At 48.1% G+C, this 20,973-nt stretch overlaps 1 protein-coding gene across 10 annotated transcripts; it reads right to left on the reverse strand.

The window, feature by feature from the left end:
- Positions 1 to 1,802: 1,802 nt before the first annotated feature.
- ZNF384 (zinc finger protein 384) lies at positions 1,803 to 20,973 on the reverse strand. 10 transcript variants are annotated; one of them, XM_040642092.1, is made up of 13 exons: positions 20,842 to 20,970; positions 20,569 to 20,630; positions 19,631 to 19,690; positions 13,969 to 14,039; positions 13,238 to 13,475; positions 12,955 to 13,002; positions 12,425 to 12,758; positions 11,468 to 11,560; positions 7,545 to 7,769; positions 6,660 to 6,842; positions 5,054 to 5,132; positions 3,754 to 3,912; positions 1,803 to 3,179 (listed from the first exon to the last, which is right to left on the reverse strand). In XM_040642092.1, the coding sequence occupies exons 4-13, from the start codon at positions 14,032 to 14,034 to the stop codon at positions 2,778 to 2,780; spliced, it is 1,827 nt and encodes a 608-aa protein (XP_040498026.1). In that variant the 5' UTR covers positions 14,035 to 14,039; positions 19,631 to 19,690; positions 20,569 to 20,630; positions 20,842 to 20,970; the 3' UTR covers positions 1,803 to 2,777. The 10 variants fall into 10 exon arrangements, with proteins under 10 accessions (XP_040498026.1, XP_040498027.1, XP_040498028.1 ...); XM_040642093.1 differs by lacking the exon at positions 20,569 to 20,630 and having other exon boundaries at positions 20,842 to 20,973; XM_040642094.1 differs by lacking the exons at positions 12,955 to 13,002; positions 20,842 to 20,970 and having other exon boundaries at positions 20,569 to 20,785.

The raw sequence follows: 20,973 nt of genomic DNA on the forward strand, positions 1-20,973 counted from the left end.
CTCACGTATAAAATGACATAGTACTTCTGGCCTTGCCCCTTGTTTTTGTCTCTCCCCTCCCCCTTTTTGTTTTCCAGTTTATATATGGTGTTAACTAGCACCAGGATTCTGAAAGGATTGGAGCTCAGAGCTCTGTCACAACTGGGTCAGCTGTCATCCTAGTCAGCTACAGTACAATGAGAAGGACTCTACAGCAGGATGGAAACCAATCAAGTGCATGACAGGCTGCCACAACACTAGGGAAACAACTTGAAGCCCATAATAGTGGTGTTAGTACCATAGAGTTTTGGAGACTGTTGTCCCCCCCTAACTCGCACATTCGTGATGATTATCAATGCCACGGGATAGCGTTTTAATGAAAGATTTTCAGTCACTTAATTTAGATCAAATATATTAAGAAGGGTAAGATGAAACCTCAGGTTTACTACTGAGCAAGTGGAGAGATAAAGCAGTTGGATCTTGAAGACTTCACTTGAAGTGTCATGCCCCTGGATAAGCAATTGAATTTCTGTGCTTATGTCCTTCTCCATAAAATGAGACTAGTAGTACCTACCTCATAGAGTTCTTGCTATGATTGAGTGTAAGTGAATCCTTAAAAAGAGTAGATTCTGGTTCTAATACCTGTACTGAAGATAGGGCAGTCAGGGCGTTTACAGCAATTGGCGAGAGCAGGGGGAAAAAAGTATTCAGGAAGCTAACAGACACTGACATTTCATCATAGATGATACATTCATTAGTGTCACGCCGCAGACTGAGAGGTCTTGGATGCCCACCCAAGAGACCGGCTGAGCCCAAAACTTAAGTGGGCATTGTTTCACGGACTATTCACATTCCTCTAGGTCATGAGCGCGGCTGCGCAGCAGTACACAAAGGATAGTCATGTTATTCGATGCTGGAGGTTTGTCACGACGTTTTCAGTGCCTAAAGGTTTTTAATTCTCAAAAAGGAACCTCGGAGGCAATCTAGTCCGATCCTTTCTTTTAATAGCTGAAGAAGCCTCCCGGTGAACACCAGTTGGTGGTAGAGCCAGGACTGAAGTCCAGGTTTCCTGACCACATTCTACTTTACAAGCATTACAACTGTCCTGCATTGTTACTCAGTTCTGGTTATGGCTCCCACCACTGCAAACCTATGGATATGGATAATAGATCTATGTAGGTACACCCTCTGCCATCTGGAATTAGCCCTGAGCCTGGTGATGCTCCGGCAGGAACGGAGGAGGCCCTTTCAAGAGGGCATGCGTCCATTCCTTTCATGGGGAGCTTAGTGGTCTCATTAACACATGACTGAAACCTTGCTCTCATATATTTAGGCATCGCAGGCCCCATGACAGGATTTGTATGTAGAAATCCTCATAAACCAAGATCTCACTTTAATTATCAAAGCTGTGCCCTTCTATGCTTGGGGATACACACACAGCCTCATCACACAGCATTCACTCTTCATATACACACACTCCAGTGTAAATTCTTAGTACTGTCCTTGAACATTTCCCCATGTAGCTTCTTCCCATGCTCGCTCACATCAGCAGCTCCACTGCCTCTGATCCTTTTACACGAATTTATTTCTATACAAGGTTCTAAAAACACCCCTTGGTTTGTACATAAGGTTTTTTTTTCTTCATTTTAAATTGCTTTATAACAACTGGTTTCCTGATTTTTTTCATTTTCTCTTTTCTCTGAAATCTGCCATGATTTAAAAACAAACAAACAAAAAGGACAAAAGGAAATAAAAATGCCGTTGGCCAGAAGACAGGGTGGAGAAAAACAAAAAGGACAAAAACAAACAAAACATCAAATATGAAAATTCTCAGAGATAATGCATTTATAAACACAGAAATGGTTACAACAAAGATGGCCGTGATGAGTGGGTATATATATATATATATTTATATATATATTTATATATAAATCCGTGTCCGGCAACTGACCATGGCACCTAGGGAGCTAAGTCCAGTCCTTGTGTTTGCCCTGAACTCTCCCTTCTCTGCAACACCCCTTGTTGTGGGCGTTCATAAAGAACACAAAGCTCCCACAGTTCCTCTGGCTTTGGGATTAGGAGACTGAGTATAGGGCCCTGGCTGACAGAGAAGGGGAGAGGCTCCAAGGAAAACCATAACCCACACTTCTAAGCCACCCTTGACCATTTTGGGGATCTCCGGCCCCTTGGGGACCACATCTCAGCCCTTGCCCCTTTACAAATAAAGGGGGTCTGACCCCCCACCCAGATCTCCCTCTTCCAGCATTAGGTAGGAAGTGAAGCGAGACCATGAGGGGAAGACGGCTCCCGGGGATCGGGGCATGTGAGAAACCTCTGTTCTTTTGCAGGCAAGACTAGAACGGGAGGCTGGTTGCATTTAGGGCCCCCTTCTCTCAGAGATCTGGGAGGACCAGCCTCTAGTCTTCCACCAACCCCAACTTTGAGGATTATGAGGGTAACGAGAGGGTAAGTGCCCACACTGGAAAAGTTTCTATGAGGTCATAGCAAATCCCTCCCTTGAGCACCAACCCCCAATTTTGAAAAGCTATGCTTAGAAGGGGAGGCTGCTGGATTACACTACCAGCTCATTATTCCTTTGCCAATCAGGAGGGCTGATGTTCCTTTTGAAGAGGAGTTGAGAATAAGCATGGTATCCTGTGTAGGAAGGCCGTGCCTGAGGCCCAAGGAGATGGAGCCAAGGCCTGTCAAGGAAGAAGACTTTTCCCACCAAGAGAAGTTGGAGAAAGAAGGGACCAGAACTTCTTTCCCCTCTTCCCAGTGGGTGGCAGCACAGGTCTCTAGGAGCTGGCCAGGTGCTCCACCTGGATGGTGCTGGTGGTGACAGTGAGGCAGATGTCCTTATGATGCTCCGCCGTCTTATAGGGGGTCAGGTCAAAGGAACACTGGGGTGGAGGGTTGGGGTTGCTGTCCCCGCCGCCCCCACCCTGGGGGGCTGCCCCAGGGGACTGGAAGTGTGGTGGCTGTGGCTGTTGCTGCTGCTGCTGCTGTGATGCCTGGGAGGCCTGGGCCTGGGCTTGAGCCTGGGCTTGGGCTTGAGCTTGAGCCTGGGCCTGAGCCTGAGCCTGAGCCTGGGCCTGGGCCTGGGCCTGGGCCACTGCCGCCGCCGCCGCCGCCGCCTGCACTTGTTGCTGGAGATCAGGAGGGTTGTGTTTGCGCATATGTTTCATAAGGTACGTTTCCTGAAGGAGATGGTGAGAAAGAGTTGAGGGATGAAAGAAGGAAAGAGGTTACTTCTAACTAGCACCCTGGGCTCTTACGTTAAACAGAGCCATACTTCAGCAGAGATATTCTGGAGCCGTGGGCAAGTTCTCCCCAGGAGCCTCTGTCAATGCTCACTATCGGGCAGGAAGGACAGGGAGACCTTCAGAGTCAAGGAAGGCATTCGACTGGCACAAGGAAAACTGTCCTTTCCCCAAAGATCTTTGAATGGAACGACTTTACCACCTTTTCCTGAAGACTAATGGAAAACATCTAACTGAATCTTTCTCCCAGAATTGCAAGTTATTTTGCCTTACGTTTCAGTAAAATTAAGAATCATTACTTCACCATCTTTCTCTATAGGCTTAAGGGGTCAGGCAGCCCCCCAGGTCCTTAGCTACAGATCTGCTTAACCGCTCCTCTCGATCAGCTCTGGCCGGCTGCAGCCAGGGAGCCGGCAGAGTCACGGCAGCGGCCCTCTCCGGGAAAGTGACGGAAAGCCGCTGCAGGGCTACACGCCTGCGGGGAGGCGACGGGAAAGCACCGCGCACTCACCGACGTGTATGCCCGACTGCAGATAGTGCAGGTGTACACCTTGGCGTGCTTCACCGTGTGCGTAGACAGGTGCACCTCTAGGGAGGCTGCGTCCGTGTACGCCCGATGACAGTTGTGGCACTTGAAGGGTTTATCTTTGTTGTGCTGCCGTCTGTGGGACTGGGAAAACGAGGAGAAATCAGGATGGGTGCCCTCGGACTCATCCTTCCTGCCTCCTTGACCTTCACGCCAGAGCCCTGAGCTGGGTGTCAGCCTCCCAGGTTCCCTCTCCATCTGAAGGCAGCAGGGACTGCTTTCAGTGAAACTTGAGGAGGTACGGGCTAACGGAAGAGGCACGGCTCCCGCAGCACGTCCCAGGGTCCTGCAAAGCGAGAAGGACGGCTATGCTGGCCCCGCCAGCCCAGGGGTTCCCAAAGTGAAGCACGGGGGGTGCTAGGGAATACCAAGACTTTCCCACAGGGCCCCCAGAGTCAAAACTATTTTCAAAAGAATAGTAAGACCATGTCTGCCCTTTCATTCTCATTCTCTCATGACTGTACAGATTACGTGACGTGGAACGTAGCAAAGCGATGTGTAATGTAGCAAAGACTGAACACAGCAGGTAGGAGCAGCTAGCCATTTCTGGTAGGCTAAACATGAAAAATGTGCAGCTGGGGCGTCTGGGTGGCGCAGTCGGTTGAGCGTCTGACTCTTGACTTTGGCTCAGGTCATGATCTCAGGGTCGTGAGATCGAGCCCCGCTCTGGAGCCTGCTTAAGATTCTCTTCCCCTCCCCAACCCCGCTTGTGCACACACGTACTCTCTAAGAAAAAAAAAAGGCATTCTTTCCATTTCTGGGGTGTGTGTGTTTGGAAATATGTTATATATGTTAGCATGCAATGGGCTTGTTATTTTTTTTTAAGATTTTATTTATTTATTTTAGGGAGGGGAGATTGAGAGAACAAGTGTGAGGAGGGGCAGAGGGAGAAGCAGACTCCCTGTGGAGCAGGGAACCTGACATGGGACTCAATTCCAGGACCCCAGGATCCTAAGCCAAAGGTAGACGCTTAACCAACTGAGCCACCCAGGTGCCCAGGTTTGTTATTTTTTAATGAATTACTAAATATTTTTTCAAGTTGTTCAGTTTCACATTCTCTGTGTAGACAGGTATTACTGACATCAACAAAAACTCTTTGGGTTTCCCAGTAATTATTAAGAGTGTAAAGGGGTCCTGAAAAAGTTCGGGAACTACTGTACTAGTCAAATGGCACTTTGACCCAAGTCTTAGACGCTACGCCCCATGGGGAGGGTGGGACATTTACCTGCAGATTGGACAGCTGTGTGAAGGCTTTCTCACAGCCCGGATGTGCACATTTGTATGGTCTGTCACCGGTGTGGATTCTGCATGGGACGAGAAAAGAAGACGGGAAAAGGACATCAGCAAGGCCACTCAGGGATTGGTTCCTTAACCAACCTCCTCAAGGCCATGCCTGCCCTCCTACGGGAGTACAAGCTGGGTTTCCAGGAGGTCCCAGCCTCAGCTCCTCTCTGACACGGACCATGCCATAGTGCCTGATCTCCGCTCACTGCCTCCATCACTCAGCTCAAGCTGGGCTCCTCTGCTGGGGGAGGAGGGACTGGTGGCTTGGCAGCCAAGAGACAGGCAGTCCATAATTTGGCATACAAGTCAGCTCCTACAGTACCTGTCCCTAATGAATGTTCAGAAACATAAGGTAAACACACTGGTAAGGAAAAAGAAACACAGAACACTTCTTCCTTGGCCCCCACCACACAACCAAAACCTATTCCCTCAGCCTCGAACACCGCTCCCAGAAAAAGCTTTGGTATCAAAGAAAAGCAGAGAGTTATGCCAATTATGGAGAGTAGCAGTGATATTAATACTCATGGAAACTCCTTGGGGCTTTTCCCAGTCCAGCCCCTAACGGCAGGAAATGCCTAGTTTAGTACCAGTTTGACCTCTTTCCCAAACACTACAGGGCCCTCCACTGAGATGAGCCAAGGACTTGAGGGTCTGCGGACACCTGCTCCTCATCAGGGACTTCAGAGCCATCTTTGTAACCAGGTGCTTTTCTGGACCTCCCGCATAAAATCTTGGAAACATCACAGGACGTGTCTCTTTGTGAGGAAAGCCCAACTCCTCTTCGCAAAGCAAGATGTCTGACCACTTTGAGGGGGAACACAGCATCCAGAAGCAGCCAGGTGAGAAGGCTTCTGACCGTGAAGTCTGGACTCTGGTTCAACTTGAGATACCCTTGAAGGACATCATCAACTCTTCCAGTTGGCAGGTTCACTTCCTCCTAGTCACTCCAGATTCCTGGGACAAACAATGGGCATCCTGATGAAGTATGAGCGTTTTCATTTTGTCTGCCAGTTCTCTGTGACTATTTTGGACATGTTTTGTTTTGTTCTCTACTCCTGGCATCCTTGGAGCCTTGCTGGTTGCGTAGGGGTCACGAGGCTGGTACCCAGCTAAAGTCTGATTATATCTCCTGTTCATAATTGGTGCCCTAAGGGCCCGCAGTATGGTCTTCTCCAATCAAATGCCCTTGCTTCAGCATCAAGGAGAAAATCTTGCAGGATGTGTGCACTGGTGTTTTCAGTGAGAGAAGCGAAGGCAGAAGCCGTCTCTGCCCTGGGCGAGTCTCTTCCTCCCGTGGATCAGGGAACGTCACACAGTCACTGCATCTCCCCCACACCGCTGGTGCCCCAGAAAGGTTCTCTCTGAGCGTCCGCTTGCGTCTCCAGGGTTGTCGCTTCTTCCTCTCCCAGACGCTGGTCGCTGGTCGTATTCTCCTCCAGCCAGGTCTCTCCCCCGCCCCCCGCATGCGGGTTGTTGTGTGTGTCCGGGGCGGGGGTGGGGAGGGCATGCCAGCGGGGCGGGGGCAGTAGCCCGCCACTCTCCCTTACCGTGTGTGCTGCTGGAGGTGGGAGAGCTGGCGGAAGGCCTTCTGGCAGTAGGAACAGTTGTAGGGCTTGGCCCCCGAGTGGATTCGGAGGTGCTGGGCCAGGTAGGAGGTGTTGGCGAAGGTCTTGGAGCAGTGCGGGCACTTGTGGGGCTTGGTGGTCTCCGTGTGCATCTTGGAGTGGATCCTGCCGGAGAGGAGAGGAGAGGAGGGAAGGGGGGAGGAGGAAGCAGTTCGACACCACGGGCTCAGCTCTCTGCGGGGTGAAATGATGTTGCTTGACGGATGAGAGCACCCCCTCCTCCCTCCTCCCAAACACACTCCGGCCTGGAGAGGCTAATGACGAGGACACCCAGATCTAGGTTGCTGCTGATCTTACGTCGGTGGCTAGAATGGCAGTGAGATGATGAAGAGCTGCGGCCCCTGGCTCCTGGTCACCTTAACGATTTCAGTCTTGTCAACCCTCTGCTTCATTCTAAGGTTACACACTCACCACAGATACCCTGCTTCCAAATAGTAATTTGAACAAAGACCAATACCGCCTGCTCCCCATGGACCTGAAGTTGAATGCACACCTTGGTTCTCAACTGAAGCATATAGTATAAGCAGGGCCTGCTCTGCAGAAGATTTCCAAACACAGACAGAGAGAAACCACAAAAACCATTCCAGACTTTGGGATTGGAGACCACCATTTCCCAGGCCCCCGCGAATTGCTAAAACACACAGTTTATTTTTCACAGACAGTAACGAGAGCAAACGGACGCTCCCGAAGGGCAAAGTCAAAAGGGAAAAGAGAAACCCGAGCGGAAAGAAGAGCAGGCTCAGGCAACGTGGCCGCGGGGGCGGGGTTCGCAGCTGGGCGGCAGGGTAAAACTAAGAGCAGCCTTACCGGGTATGCTGCTGGAGGTGGGAGAGCTGGCGGAAGGATTTCTCACAGAAGTTACAACTGTAGGGCTTGGCCCCTGAGTGTATACGGATGTGCTGGGCCAGGTAGGAGCTGTTGGCGAAGGTCTTGGAGCAGTGCGGGCACTTGTGGGGCTTGGTCTCGGTGTGTGACTTGGAGTGGATCTGCATCTCCGACTTTGAGTAGAATGTCAGTGAGCACATCCGGCACCTGGGCCAAGCGAGGGCAGTGGTTAGAACCTCCCCACTGGCAGGGCGCTGCACCCTCCCTCCACTTCCACAGAAGCCAGCCTATCTGATCTCTCTCTTACTGCAACTATGCTGGAAGGCCCGAGAGGAGGATCTGTTCTACTTATCTTTACAGTCTAAGCTTCTAATACAGACCCACACGATACAAATATTCAATAAATGTTCAAACGATCTGACTCCCTAAGTGTGTACAGAAACGAAAATTCAACCAGAAAAGACAGGTAAATCTTATTGTCGGCTCTAGGCTGATGTGGATTTCATTGTGCCAGGGTATCGACTAACTTCTGTTTTCCTTCTGCCTATAACTTGACTTCAGACTTTTAAAGGGCCCCCTTCCCCAACTTCCCATGTATAAAGTACATCCCTTGGATATTTCTCCAATTCCTGAGATGATAATGAGGACTAACTGACTATACTCCTCAGAAAGACTTCTCTCTTGTCTCCTCTCATAATTGCCTTCTCTCAGTTTCTCTCCTACTTCCTTTTTGCCAGTGATTCCTAGAGGGGTGGGGGTGGAGAAGGATCGAAATTATTTGGAGGGGCTTTTCCAAATCATCTATGTCTGGCCTCCGCCCTGGATCTGGTGTTCCACAGACCACCTCCACCCCCGAGCCCCTTGGCAATCAAGTGAGAACCACTTTTGCAAAGAGCCGAGGTTAACTGTTGAGAGTAGGATGTCTCCCCTCACACGTTTAGGAGGAAAAGATCTGTGAAACACTGAGCTTCTGTGCTAAACCTGTCCTCTTTCCTAGCACACGGAGCCCAAGTCAGCACTTCGGGTTGACATCAGTAAGCAGCTGATATACTTTCACCCATCACCTGAGTGGGTAATCCTTCCTGTTCTGACATTGCCCAACAGTATCAAATAAGGAGGCCTCGGAGCAAGATAAGCCACAACTATTCAGACTTTATCGAGGAAGAGTGATCTGTGTGTGAGCTGGAATGCTCTCATTCCTCAACAGCTCTGCAGTGTGCAGTGTGTGCGGGGAGAAAGGGCAGAACCTGGAAGCCAGGCAACTGGGGAAAAAATCCCTCTGCTCTGGTTCCTCCCCAACTTCTCTCTATCATCTGGGCTGGGGATGGCGTAGGGTGATGACTTCTGCTTTCTTCTGATCCCAGGGGAATTTTTAGAGAATAACTGAGATCAAGACTAAAAAGAACTCTGCGCTCCTCAAAGGAAAAAATATTATGTTATTTAGGGGTATGGTCTCTATTATTAATGGGTCTACTAAAATTCCAATCTTTAAGGTCCATTTCTATTTCTCTGGTCACTTGAAGACTCTCAAGGAAATCGGATTCCCGTTCGCCAATCCCTGGCTGTTGTCCGGCATGCCCAACCATACGTGCGAGGCGCACGGGTTCGGTTTATAGTTAGTACAGTACAAAGGACGCAGCCAGTGGGAGTCTGGACACCTGGGCTCTACTCAGGGCTCAGTTACAGGCTTGCTCATCAATCTAGACCTCAATTTTCTGGTCTGTAAAATGGAGAGATAAGTATCTGCCCCTAGAAGGGCCAGCAAACCCCCCAGACAGTCAAAAAGGGAAGCCAAGTGTTCTCTAATAATAAAGCTACAATCACGTTAACAGTACCAGTGCCGATGGATGAGCTCATGCTACTATACGTTCCACTGAGGTTAGAAACTGGACACATTGTCACTTGGTGGGGAACGGTACTGACTGACGTTACAACATAATTTCCCTTGGTTGCTAAAATTTCTCAGACAGGTGGAACAACACTTTCATTTTAACTCAAACAAAAGCTCATAGTTTATGTGTGAGTGTTGAACACACAACTGCACCCTTAGTATGAAATTAACTACAAAAGAGAAAATCACCCTCTTTATCCAAGTTTTCAACTAGAGAAGAATCCACAAAACTTAAATCCATAGACAATGGACTGGCAACAAAATAAGCAGTCTCAAATGACGATCATAATACTGATAATAATAGTTGCCATTTGCTGTGCCGGATATTGCCAGGGCCCCACACCAGTAAGGCACTCCAGACACATTGTTTCAGCTCCTCACAACAACCTGGCAAGTATTATCCCTGTTTTACAGAAAGGAACACCAAGGCTCAGAGAGGTTAAGTAATTTGCCAAAGGGCAAACAGTTATATTCACTACGCAAAGCTACGATTCTAACCTAATTTGAGATTCCTCACACTAGACGTATTCAAGGAGAGGCAGACTATCATCTGTCAGGAATGTTTAGAAGACTAAAACTACAGAGAAAGGGCTGGCTTAGGTGACCATTAAAGTATTTCCAACTCTGAAATCCTATGAAGCCAGATAAAAGAGCACAACTCCTTTAATGCAAGGTGTTGGGTGGTTGGAAAGAAATCTGTTTTAGGAGTATGGTGGCAGTGGGCAGTTAGCAGGAGACAGCAAAGCCACCACCCCATTTCACTAGGCGACAAGGCCAGGGGGCACCAATCACACCCAACACAAGAATGGGGCCTCTTTGGGGGCACGCAACACAATACAATAACAACTTTGAATCACCCCATTTTTCACTAAGATATTCAAAACCAATTTCAGATACTCTGATATTCCCTCAAATCATTTCCATATGATAAATGGGGGCCATGACTATCTTCCCATTTTACAGATGGGAACAAAGAGCTAGAAAGAAGTTGACTTGTCCAGACTAATAGAACCCAAGTCCAACAATATCCAGTCAAATGCCACTGACCACAGGAATGGATGTGGTTGACTCACACATGCACGAAAATAGGGATTTCCTTTCTTTTTTTTTTTTTTTTTTGGCGATTAAAAAGATTCCTTTGGAACTTCAGAGTTCTGAGTTTCTGAAGAAATTCCATTCACCTAGAATATAATTAGGCGCCCTTAATTTCAGAGTTCTCCTTAGTCACCTGGGTGTGGGGCCAGTCAAGAATGCCAAAAACACTGAGGGTGTAGAAAATGCTACCAGGGCTTCCTTCCAATTGTATATTCACATCTCTTCCCATAGACACAGTTTGGGAAGTCCAGAGATAGCTTTAATGTGGGCTCAAAAAAATAAACAAGCAAAAGCAAAAACAAAAACAAACCCTTGGCAGAATCAGAGGACCCTGATCCATGTGCAAGCTCCAAAGGGTGTCAGAGACCCCGTTACTCTTACAACAACACATTTTCTAGAGCTGTATCTCCATGTCACAATGAGCTCACTTTAAGCAAATACACAGAAATCCAGATTTCTACAAAATAAAAGGGATTTTCACTTTATGAAATGATATATAGAAGATGCTTTTAAATGAATCAAACTTGTCAGGTACCTTTATAAAATGATATGATGTAAACATTTTCCAGGAACACTTTTATTGTATAAAGTGGGATACACCTGTAATAATAAAGCTGCAGTGAACTTTCGGATTAGGAGCTGGAATTCTGCAGTGCTCAATACTTTCTGCATAGCCACGCTCCCCTCATTTCACTTACAAAGAAGAATTTAAACACTCTGCAGTCGTGGCTACTCTCCACAGTAGAAGCGTACAACACAAATACAAATAAATGCTAAATGACAACTCTTGCTTCTTTGGAAGTTCCCAACATTTCAAATCTTAGCTGATAGATACTCCCAACAAATGGGAGGCATTAACAGAATTCTCCCCATTTTACAGATGAGGAAACTGAGGCCCAGAGAGGGGAAAAGGACTTGCCCAGGGTCACACAGCAAGTTCGTGGTGGAGCCGGGAACTGAATCCATGAGCCCAAGGCTCTGTCCATTTCCTGTGCCGCAGTTCCCTTCGCTCCTAAAATGGGAACAACATTGCCCATCTCGGTACACTAAGGACAGACCCAGTCTCCCAGCCATGCACACCTGCCCCTGTCTGCATCAAAGCTGTGACAGTGGTTATCCCACTCTGTAACCTGGGACCAGACTTCCCAAACCCACTAGGGCCCTTGATAGTTTTCAAGGGGATTAAAAGATGTCCAACTTTCAAAGGGCAGGGAGTTTGCTTCTATTAATTCTTTTTGTATAACGCCACATGCAAATATAAGACTGTTTGGCAATGGACAACTGAGAGGAAGCAGAGAATCAACATGACTTTCATAAATTAGAAAGTGAGCAAACAGGCATTTGATAAGTATATAGTCCAAGGTGGGGGGGAAGGGCGACATCCTGTTCCTCCCATCTTTTCATACAGACTCCTCCCATCATCCCAACCATGCAGGGTCAGGCAGTCTCAGTACTCAAATATGGCCCCAAAACCAGTGGATGGCACACGGGTTAAGGTTAGGGGCTTATCAGAACAGTTTCTTAGAAAAATAGGAATGGAAAGTGTAGAAAGCACAAAGGAGCTGGAGACGGAGTCTGAAACCCAGTCTAAAGCCTTATCATAAGGAAGAAACTCCGTTAGGTCATTCAAAAATTAGTCAATGCTGACAACCCCAAAAAGGAAGGCGTACAATAGGTCTGCGTCCTGGGGAAGAGTCACTAGAGAAGTGCTAGTTGGAAGCTCTACACTCCTGCCCCATAAGAGAACACCTGACATGCAAGTGGATCTGAGGTGGAAAGCTGTCCGCGTACAGCCCCATTAGGGACAAGACACGAAGGGGGGAGGTAAGCTGAGACAGCGATCCTCGCCCCTTGCTTCCCTGGCTCTGATCCTTACCTATAGGTCTTGCCGTCTTTCTGATGGTCATCCTCATCCTCAGGGGAGAGGACATAAGGGTCATTCATCTCAGGCAGCCCTGATTCCAGCATCCGCTTCTTCTTCCGGCCCCGAGGGGGCTTAGGAGCCACATTGCCACCTCCACCACCACCTCCGCCTCCTTCCTCTGTTAGGGTTGATGCTACCTTCTTGGAGAGGTCAGGGACCACCTGCAGGGCTTGTGAGCCAGGGGGAAGAGCTGAGACAATCATGGGAGCCGAAATGGGGAAGGTCTGAGCTGATGAGGCTGTGGTCACAAGGGAGCCTGAGGGGGACGTGATTACCAAACCAGGACCTAGGATTGGGAGAAAAAGGAGATGGTGTCATGTTGTCCAGTCCTGATCCTATTTAATTTCCCCCAGATCATTGTCTAACCAACCCCTCACCACCGCCCCCCAGCCCAGAGTATATAGGAAACCCCAAACCCTGTAGAAAAATAATGGTCTCCTAACCCCTGTCCCCACCCCACCCCCGGTAACAGTGAGATTTACCCCTTGATTGACTCCCTTCTCTTCTCCACCTCTGAGAACAGGAGACTCCTTGATTCAGAGAAGGAAAGAATGTCACCTCCTCAAAGGCAGGGACCGCATCTTCTACTTCTTTGTATCCCCCACAATGCCTAGCGCATTGCTAGGCACACAGTAGGCACTTAATAAAAATGTGATTGAGTAATCAAACACATATCCCACTCCCCATGTCCTTGGAGCCCTCCAGCCTGGGGTACTGATCATGGAAGATCAACACCTCAGATTGGAGAAGAGCAGAGTGGCTCACCAGCAGTCATCAGTCCTGTAGACGGCACAGGGACCACGGTGATATTCTGGGTAACGGACGCCTGGCTATGAGGGGTCAGCTGGTCTGACTTGGACTCTGTGTCCATACTGATGCCTGAGGGCAGGGACACCGAGGCAGGCACTGTCAGCAGGGTGGGGTAGTGGGGTGGAGCCAGCCCACAGCCCTTCTCTGGCAGCAGCTGATCCTTCATCTTGTTGATGAACATCGTGTTCTCAATCTAAAAGAAAGGGAAGGGGGAGGCGAGCGGCCTCTTCAGCAAAGAGCCTGATTTTGTCTGCTCCCTAAGCACTTTGCATGGTCTGTCCTCCTTGGAGATCAAGAAGTGTATCTTTGTGCTTCCAGAGAGAAGCCAGGACAGAAATGCTAGAATTCTCAGTGATGGGGGACCTGGTGAAACAGCATGTGATTTATCTTGCTTTAGTCTCCACATTTTTTTTTTTTAAGATTTTATTTATTTATTTGACAGAGAGACAGCCAGTGAGAAAGGGAACACAAGCAGGGGGAGTGGGAGAGGAAGAAGCAGGCTTCCCAGTGGAGCAGGGAGCCCGATGCAGGGCTCGATCCCAGGACTCTGGGATCACGCCCTGAGCCGAAGGTAGACACTTAACGACTGAGCCACCCACATGCCCCAAGTCTCCACATTAATAGAACTTACTGCTCAGAGTTGAAAAAAGTACGTGAAAGAGAAGGAGCAAACACCGAACACCTACCTGTCCTGAGACTGTGGGAATAGAAGGCCAGAAGTACGGGTTAGAATTGAAGTGAGATTCTTCCATTCTACCTGAAGAGAAAAGCGAGACCAAGTCAAACACAGGACTAAATCTGAAGAAATGTAGCAACAGAGAAGGGCAGTTGAGGGGTTCCTGGCCTTTTTTCTGGCACCTGACCACAGGGCTGGGAATTCACAGTGAAGATCTCAGGATCTACCACATTAGTCCCGGAGAGCCACTCAGCATGAAATCCAACAGAGCCTATCGTACGTAAGATGCCCGTGAAAGAACTTACACACATCTCACTCACCCACAGAAATGTCTCCCATAACCCAAAGAAACAGACTTGGTAATACTTTCCTTTGGTGACAAAAGAGAAACTCCAGTCATAAGCAGGGAAGGGATGTACCCACGGTCACACAAAGTAAATCACTGACTGACTTAAAAACAGCCAGGGTACCTATCCCTGAACCCGTTTTCCTTTATCCCACAAATCTGTCTTCCTTGAACTAAAACATTTTAAGACTTCCAATCGACACGTATGTAGTTCTATGCAGCCTGAAAAAGTTCTAGGCCAGAACACAAAATGCCCAAGGGAATTACAGAGTGAAACTGGCAGGGATCACAATCAGTACCGTATGATACCTGGGGACCATGCCCCCAGCGCCCCCGCTCCCAAACCCACTGAGGCTTAAGAACATCCATGGTGCTGCACTGGGTACCACACATGCTGAACGGAGCAATGAGAACCTGGAATTACCAGTTTCAAAGAGGGTTCTAGCTCCAGGGGTAGCAGCAGCACCCCAGATTTCTACTTACAGGGATTCAGAAAAGGGACAACAGTGGGCCAGAACATGTAACACAGTACTAGACTCCTGCTTTGTAATTCTGAGAGTTCAAGTTCTTCTGTGTGTGTGGATGGTAATTAAGCTTAAAACTTCAGGAGGGAGGAGGAATCAGCAAGAAAAGTAATCCCTCAGAATCATGTTGCAAATCACAGATGGGTACAGAATCTAGGCATCCCACCATTTTCCCACTCTGATCACTTCTCCTAGCAAGGTAGTATGTTAATGGCAGTTATTCAAGAGTAGTTTCCCCAAATCCTGGACCAGAAAGATCCAGCCCCGCAGAAGGCAGGTGAACAGGGCGTATGAGACTGGTGGAATGGGGAAATGACAAATAGCAGGAAATAAACATTATCATCATGCTGTTACTCTGAACCAGAAGCAACCAAGATTCAGGTGGGGAAGAAGGACCTGCGACTTACAGCCACGAGTGGGTCCCACTGAGGATGTGCTGGAGGCAGATACCAGAGCACCAGAGCATACACTGGGCACAGAAATCGGGTTTGAAGTAGACTAAGGAAACTAGGAAAATCTGTAACAAAGGAGGAGAAACAGAAGGGACATCACTCTAAACGTAACCCTGTTCCTTCTCCTTCTCCAGAAATCTCATCACATTTTTTGCTCTATTAAACAGCATTCTCAATTTTCATAAAACCTATAAAGGGAAGCAGAACTGAATTGCAGCCTACTCTTTTCTAAAAAGTAGCAAAGGAGAGGAGAGAAATGTACCAAATCCGTGACTACAACTTCACACAAATAAGACTCAGTATGAACTGACTCGAGAATCAACCACAGGCTCATCCTGCTCCCTGACTTATAAAATACATCAGAACAGTCTCCAACACAGGTGCTAACCTTTTCCTTCCAGCACTAACTTCGTAACATGGCCTCAGGTCCTTCTTCGGCGCCAGAAATCAAGGAATGATGAGAGCACAACTTAAGGCGATGCAATCCTGCCAAGCCTTTTGGGAAGCAGGGTTCGCATCTGGACCTCCCCACAGTCTCCCCCACACAACTCCTCACCTGGTACGCAAGTCCACATTGAATGGACTGAATGACAGTGGACTCTATACATACAGATTTTGAAAACAATGCTAGGGGCTCAAACCGTAACCGACAAACCCCATCTGTCTAACCTCCTAGTTGAGAGAAATGACACAGACAAGAGTGCATATGGTGGCAATGAAGTAGAGAATTAGGCTGGAGAGTAAAGAAAGGAGGGTCTAATTACAATCTCCCCCTAAAGAGTCAAGGAAGTAAACATATGAGGGATGTGAAAATTTAGAAGGGAGGAACTGAAAGAATGTCGGCAGACAGGGTTCCGAAGCACGACGTCCCTCCCTGCCAATAAAGATTAGATCCATCCATATTGTCCTCCAAGTGGCTCAGGTGAAACACCTTCTGAGAGAAATAACCCCTGTGGGTTCCTACCAAGGGGGCGCACAAAGTGATGTGGAGGACAGGACAACGTCACCACCATCACCATTAAAATCTATTACGTGTTCGTTGTGCTCAGGGCACTGTTCTAAGCCCTTCGAAGTACTTCACAACGACGCATCATTTAATCCCCACAGCGATTGGATGAGTAGGTACTGGGGTGCCCATGTTTCAAATGAGGCAACGGGAATCACGGAATCAAACAGTAAATATTAAAGCGGAGATACGAACGCAGATACCAAAGAGCAAGTTAAGAACGGGGGTTCTTCAAGAGCCCCAAACCCTACAACTGAAGTACATATTCTCTGATAGTGTGACTTGATGCATCAATTAAAATTTCCAACATTTCCAGGAATGGACTATGCATTTTTGGGATAGTTCTTCATAAATGTTTCCAAAAATGAAATTTTTGATAACAGCAACCTGGGAGACCTCACTTGGCCACCAAAGTAATTGATTTTAGAATGATGGAATCTGAGCAAAAAGGCCAGACCATCCAGAGGAGGTAAACTGAATCAAAGGCCCCTCCACTTCCCTGGATACCCGGGCTATCACCGCTTTGGTTCTTAAGAGAACAAAGCTGAAGATCAGAACCACAGCTGGTCCTAGGACACAATGATAAATGTGCCTTGTGGGCTTCCGATAAATATGTCCGCCCCAAAGAGGGGGGTACATGGAGAATTCTGCTCACCCAACTAGAAGCAATATTTGCCTGCAAAATGACACCTATATGCTATACTACTGTTCTGAAAAGGCTGACTTCAATCTCTGTATCCCTGAAAGGAGATCAAATGGAGAGCCAAGAAGGAAGGGTCTTGCTAGAATACAATGTAAATGGCGCCCCCTGGAGTTGTGTACGAGGGCACTCCTGTGCCAGATCACTTGATGCCTTTTTATTGTCCATTAACCTCTTACTTTTCTATGTTTCATGGAATAATTCTCCTCCCCAAACCATCCCAACATCCCAGCAGGCATTTACCAACATTCTTAAAACCTGAAGAAGCCCAATGATATTATGGGGAAACCCCATCTCTACACAGAATGCCAGTTTTGATGATTATGCCAACATATCAATGACGATAAAAAGAACCGGTTTACCTTAGATTGGGAAGGGAGTAGAAGGCTTTCATGACAGACCCAAAGGGCAGGAAAGAAGGACAAACATAGTAAGTAAAAGAAGAATACTGGCAGACTAAAAATCTGGAGTTCTAATTTCAACTCTACTATTGCACCATACCTCAAGCGTTCCGTTAATAAAAAGGAAGGTTTACTGTAATTAAGTTGAACAGTATTTTTCTTTCAAGATGGTCAAAGAACTACATATTTCTTTTCCAATCTCAAACGAAATCTTGGAAGCACCGAGGAGGTGAAGAAAAAAGACAATATTAAGTAACACCCACGAAACATTTAGTAAGACTTGAACTCTTGCACCAGAGCTTTGTCCAACTGTCCATCCTTCCACAGCGCAACCAGCCATCCAGGAACCAAGACGCCACCGCCGGCAGCATGTGGTTTTGACAGACGTGGTAAAAGACCACAATCTCTGTCCTGGTACTTACTGTGTTTTGAAAAATTGTTGTTTTTCAGATAAAGCCCGATTTTTCCTCAGGAAAGCAATATTCTCTTAATACAATAAGTCTTGAGAAAATCATGAAAGACTTGAGCCAACCAAGTGTAGTAGCTGGAGAATGAACCTAGAAATCAAGACTTCTGGAATCTAATTCTAGGTCCCACATCAGTGGTTGACTCTGAATAATTCACTATTCTACTAAGTTTCTATTTGGGTAGAGGATGGAGGAGAATACACCCCTTAAAACAAATTCATAAGGCATATGGTGATGGGAGGCAGCTCAAAAAAGAAAAAGAAATAAAATGCTTCAAGCGCTCCCAAAAGGAAGAGAGTTAGGGAACTACCTCCATGTGCCGAGGACTACTAGTGACAATTACTGACAATTACATAAAGACCACATAATTATAAAGGTACTACCCAAGAGTATGAGATCTATAGCCTCCAGCTCAGTAATCATCAACCAGAAGCACTAACAATAAATAGACATGCAAAGAACAATCAACTCAAACTCAACTACAGAAAGAACTTGACCCATGGACCTCAGACACTCTATGGAGAAAAACTGCTCCAAAATGCACAAGTGCAGTAAGGCTGCAACATTAACTAAGGACTTGACATGAAAAAACATGGAGAACCGTTCTCTCAGTAAGGAAACAAAATCTTTTCCCTCAGGTTCTAAGGGCACTTAGCAAGGGCCATCCTGATAGAATTTGGGGCCCTCCTACCATCTGTGAATTCTTCCGAGTACACAATAAACCAGAACAGGTTTATCCCAAGTCTACTGGGAAAGACCTTCACACCATGCCCAAACGCACCAACAGGTCCACTACCACCACACAGTTGGCAATCTGAGCCAGCAACTTCTACCCTGGGTACCTCTGGACCATGGTACCCAGCACCCTGTAGGAAGAAAAACATAGTGATTCCCCCGTGCTGTGTTATTTCACTTTAAATGATGGATCTCAGAAACAGGAGGCCAAAAAAAAGAGGGCAGGGAAAAGGGGGCGGGGCAGCTGGAGAAGAGGAAATATGCACTTAATACTTAATTATCAACTTGGCTCAGAAACCTATGGGGAATAAATTTTATAAACCAGACTAGACTCGGTCCTTAGAAGACATCTCTAGGATTATAAGCTCGGAACTCAAACTCTTTTGGGTCTCACATTTTCATTTTCAGACTACCTAAAACTCTACCACCATCAAACCTCATATTTTGAATTCTTCCAGACCTACTTCTGAAGTTCACTCCATATAGTTTTATCCACTTTACTTCAAACTACCCACGAACCTGTTTTTCTTTCCTGAAAACTTCACCCTGACACACCAAACTGAAATAAGCCCGTGTCACAGACTCTAATCACTCAACAGGTGCACTTGAAGCACTCCTCTGTGACATTAAGAATATGAACCCTACTCTAAACTCAACTCTACTTATTCCAAATACAGGAAAGCAATTCCATAAGCTATACCACAAGGACTATACTGGCGACTGGGGCCCATTTGTCCCCAAAGCAGAATAAATTTCTCCTTCGGACACAATACAACCCTATTTAGTGATTTCACTTGGGCATTTCATAAATCATTTCTGAATATTGGTGGGAATGGAAAGTGATGGGGTACAGTGCTAACTTTTTACACAAAAACTTCCCGGGTATCTTCAAGAGAGAATTTTTCTCTCACAGCAAACACCAGTATCACAATTGCTATTACTAGAAGAACTCTATCACATTGTCCCCAAGAAGCCCATTTAATTATGACCCCCTTCTCCCCCCACCAAACCAAAAAAGCCATTAACCCAAAATTGTCTTACCCTCTCTCTCTCTTCCTCCTGTCGTCTTATTCCTTCTCCTTTCCAGGGCTCCTGAACTTTCTGTAAACAAATTGTCTGGGTTACAGGGGCCAGTAAAGCTGCAGCCACCAGGGAACTGCAGAGAACCTCAGGAATTCTTTTGACTGTCCTCAGCAGTCAGTCTGGAAGGCAGGCCGACCCCCAACCAACAATCCAAAGATGCAGTGGTATAATAAGGAGTGTAGTGCCACCCACTATGTGGATACAAGGGAAATAAATCCAATTCCCAGGAACTAAGATGAACTCTATCACCAGCGTTTGGGTTTCACTCCTGAGCTCAGCCACTGGCTCTTCTTAGTTCCCCAGCGCCACAGGTAAGCAGGGGTCAGAGAACCGAGGAGTTGGAGGAAGAGATGGGCCCCTGCCCCCTGAGGACTGGCTCAGAAGGCAAAGCTGAAGACTAGGGGGATGCACAAGCCCTTGTGTCAGGCACAGTGCCAGTTCAGGCCCAGCCACTTCCTCTGGCCTCCCCCCCACTTCTTCGAGGACTTCGCCCCTGCCTACCCAAGGCCTTGCGCCAAGAAGTACCTCCCTCAGCCTGCACAGGGGTCTATCTATTGGAGACCCCAGCTGTCCCCAAAAAACCTTCGCTCCCCTGAGACAGCCCCTGGGAGCCTTCACCTGATGTCGCCCCCCACCCCTTCCTCCAAGACCCTTCTTTGGGACGTCCCTCCTTCCCCTCCAGGGAGCTGAACTCTGCCACCCACCAGACAGACACCCGCCCCCTAAGCCCCCCCATTCCTCCCCATCGCCCGCTCCTCCACAACCACTTCCGGTTCCGGGACGGACACACATACAGTCACACCGTGGACCCCCCCTTCCACGCCCCCCCAAGGAAAAGGGGAGGGGGGAGGAGCAGAGAGCTTGGCGCGCGCCGGCTGCAGCGGCGCGAGACTCACCCGGCGGCGACGGCTGCGGCGGCGCCAGAGCCTGAGCCAGAGCGCGGGAGGGGCGGCGTTTGCTGGGAAAGGAGGGAGCCGAGTGGGGCGGGAGGACCAGCAGGGGGCGAGGGGAGGGGGGAGAGCGCGAGGCGGAGCGCGCGGGCACGCACTTTCGGCGCGAGACAGACCCACACACTCACACGCACGGAATGCGCGCGAGACACCCGCAGGGCGGGGGCGCGAGGCAGTGGGTGGCCCCCTCCCTCCCTCCCTCCCTCCTCTAACACTCACCCGGAAGTGGTGCTGCAGCTCGTGCTCCCGAGAACCCCGATTCCTCCACGCCCCCTCCCTCCCTCCCTCCCCCCAACAGACTCAGAGTAGAGCTGCGGCGGAGAGAAGGCGGGAGCGCCGGAAACGAAAAGG

This window comes from Ursus maritimus, unplaced genomic scaffold, assembly GCF_017311325.1.
Source record: "Ursus maritimus isolate PB19 unplaced genomic scaffold, ASM1731132v1 scaffold_26, whole genome shotgun sequence".
In the NCBI taxonomy this organism is placed as follows: Eukaryota; Metazoa; Chordata; class Mammalia; order Carnivora; family Ursidae; genus Ursus; species Ursus maritimus.

What these genes read in the sequence shown, in the direction of transcription:
- ZNF384 (XM_040642093.1), bottom strand. Translation starts at nt 14,034, where the DNA reads ATGGAAGAATCTCACTTCAATTCTAACCCGTACTTCTGGCCTTCTATT. An exon ending in AGAAGGGAGTCAATCAAGGG is followed by an intron (nt 12,759 to 12,954) that starts GTAAATCTCACT and finishes TCCCAATCCTAG; the next exon opens with GTCCTGGTTTGGTAATCACG. An exon ending in CACCTCCAGCAGCATACCCG is followed by an intron (nt 6,843 to 7,544) that starts GTAAGGCTGCTC and finishes CCTCTCCGGCAG; the next exon opens with GATCCACTCCAAGATGCACA.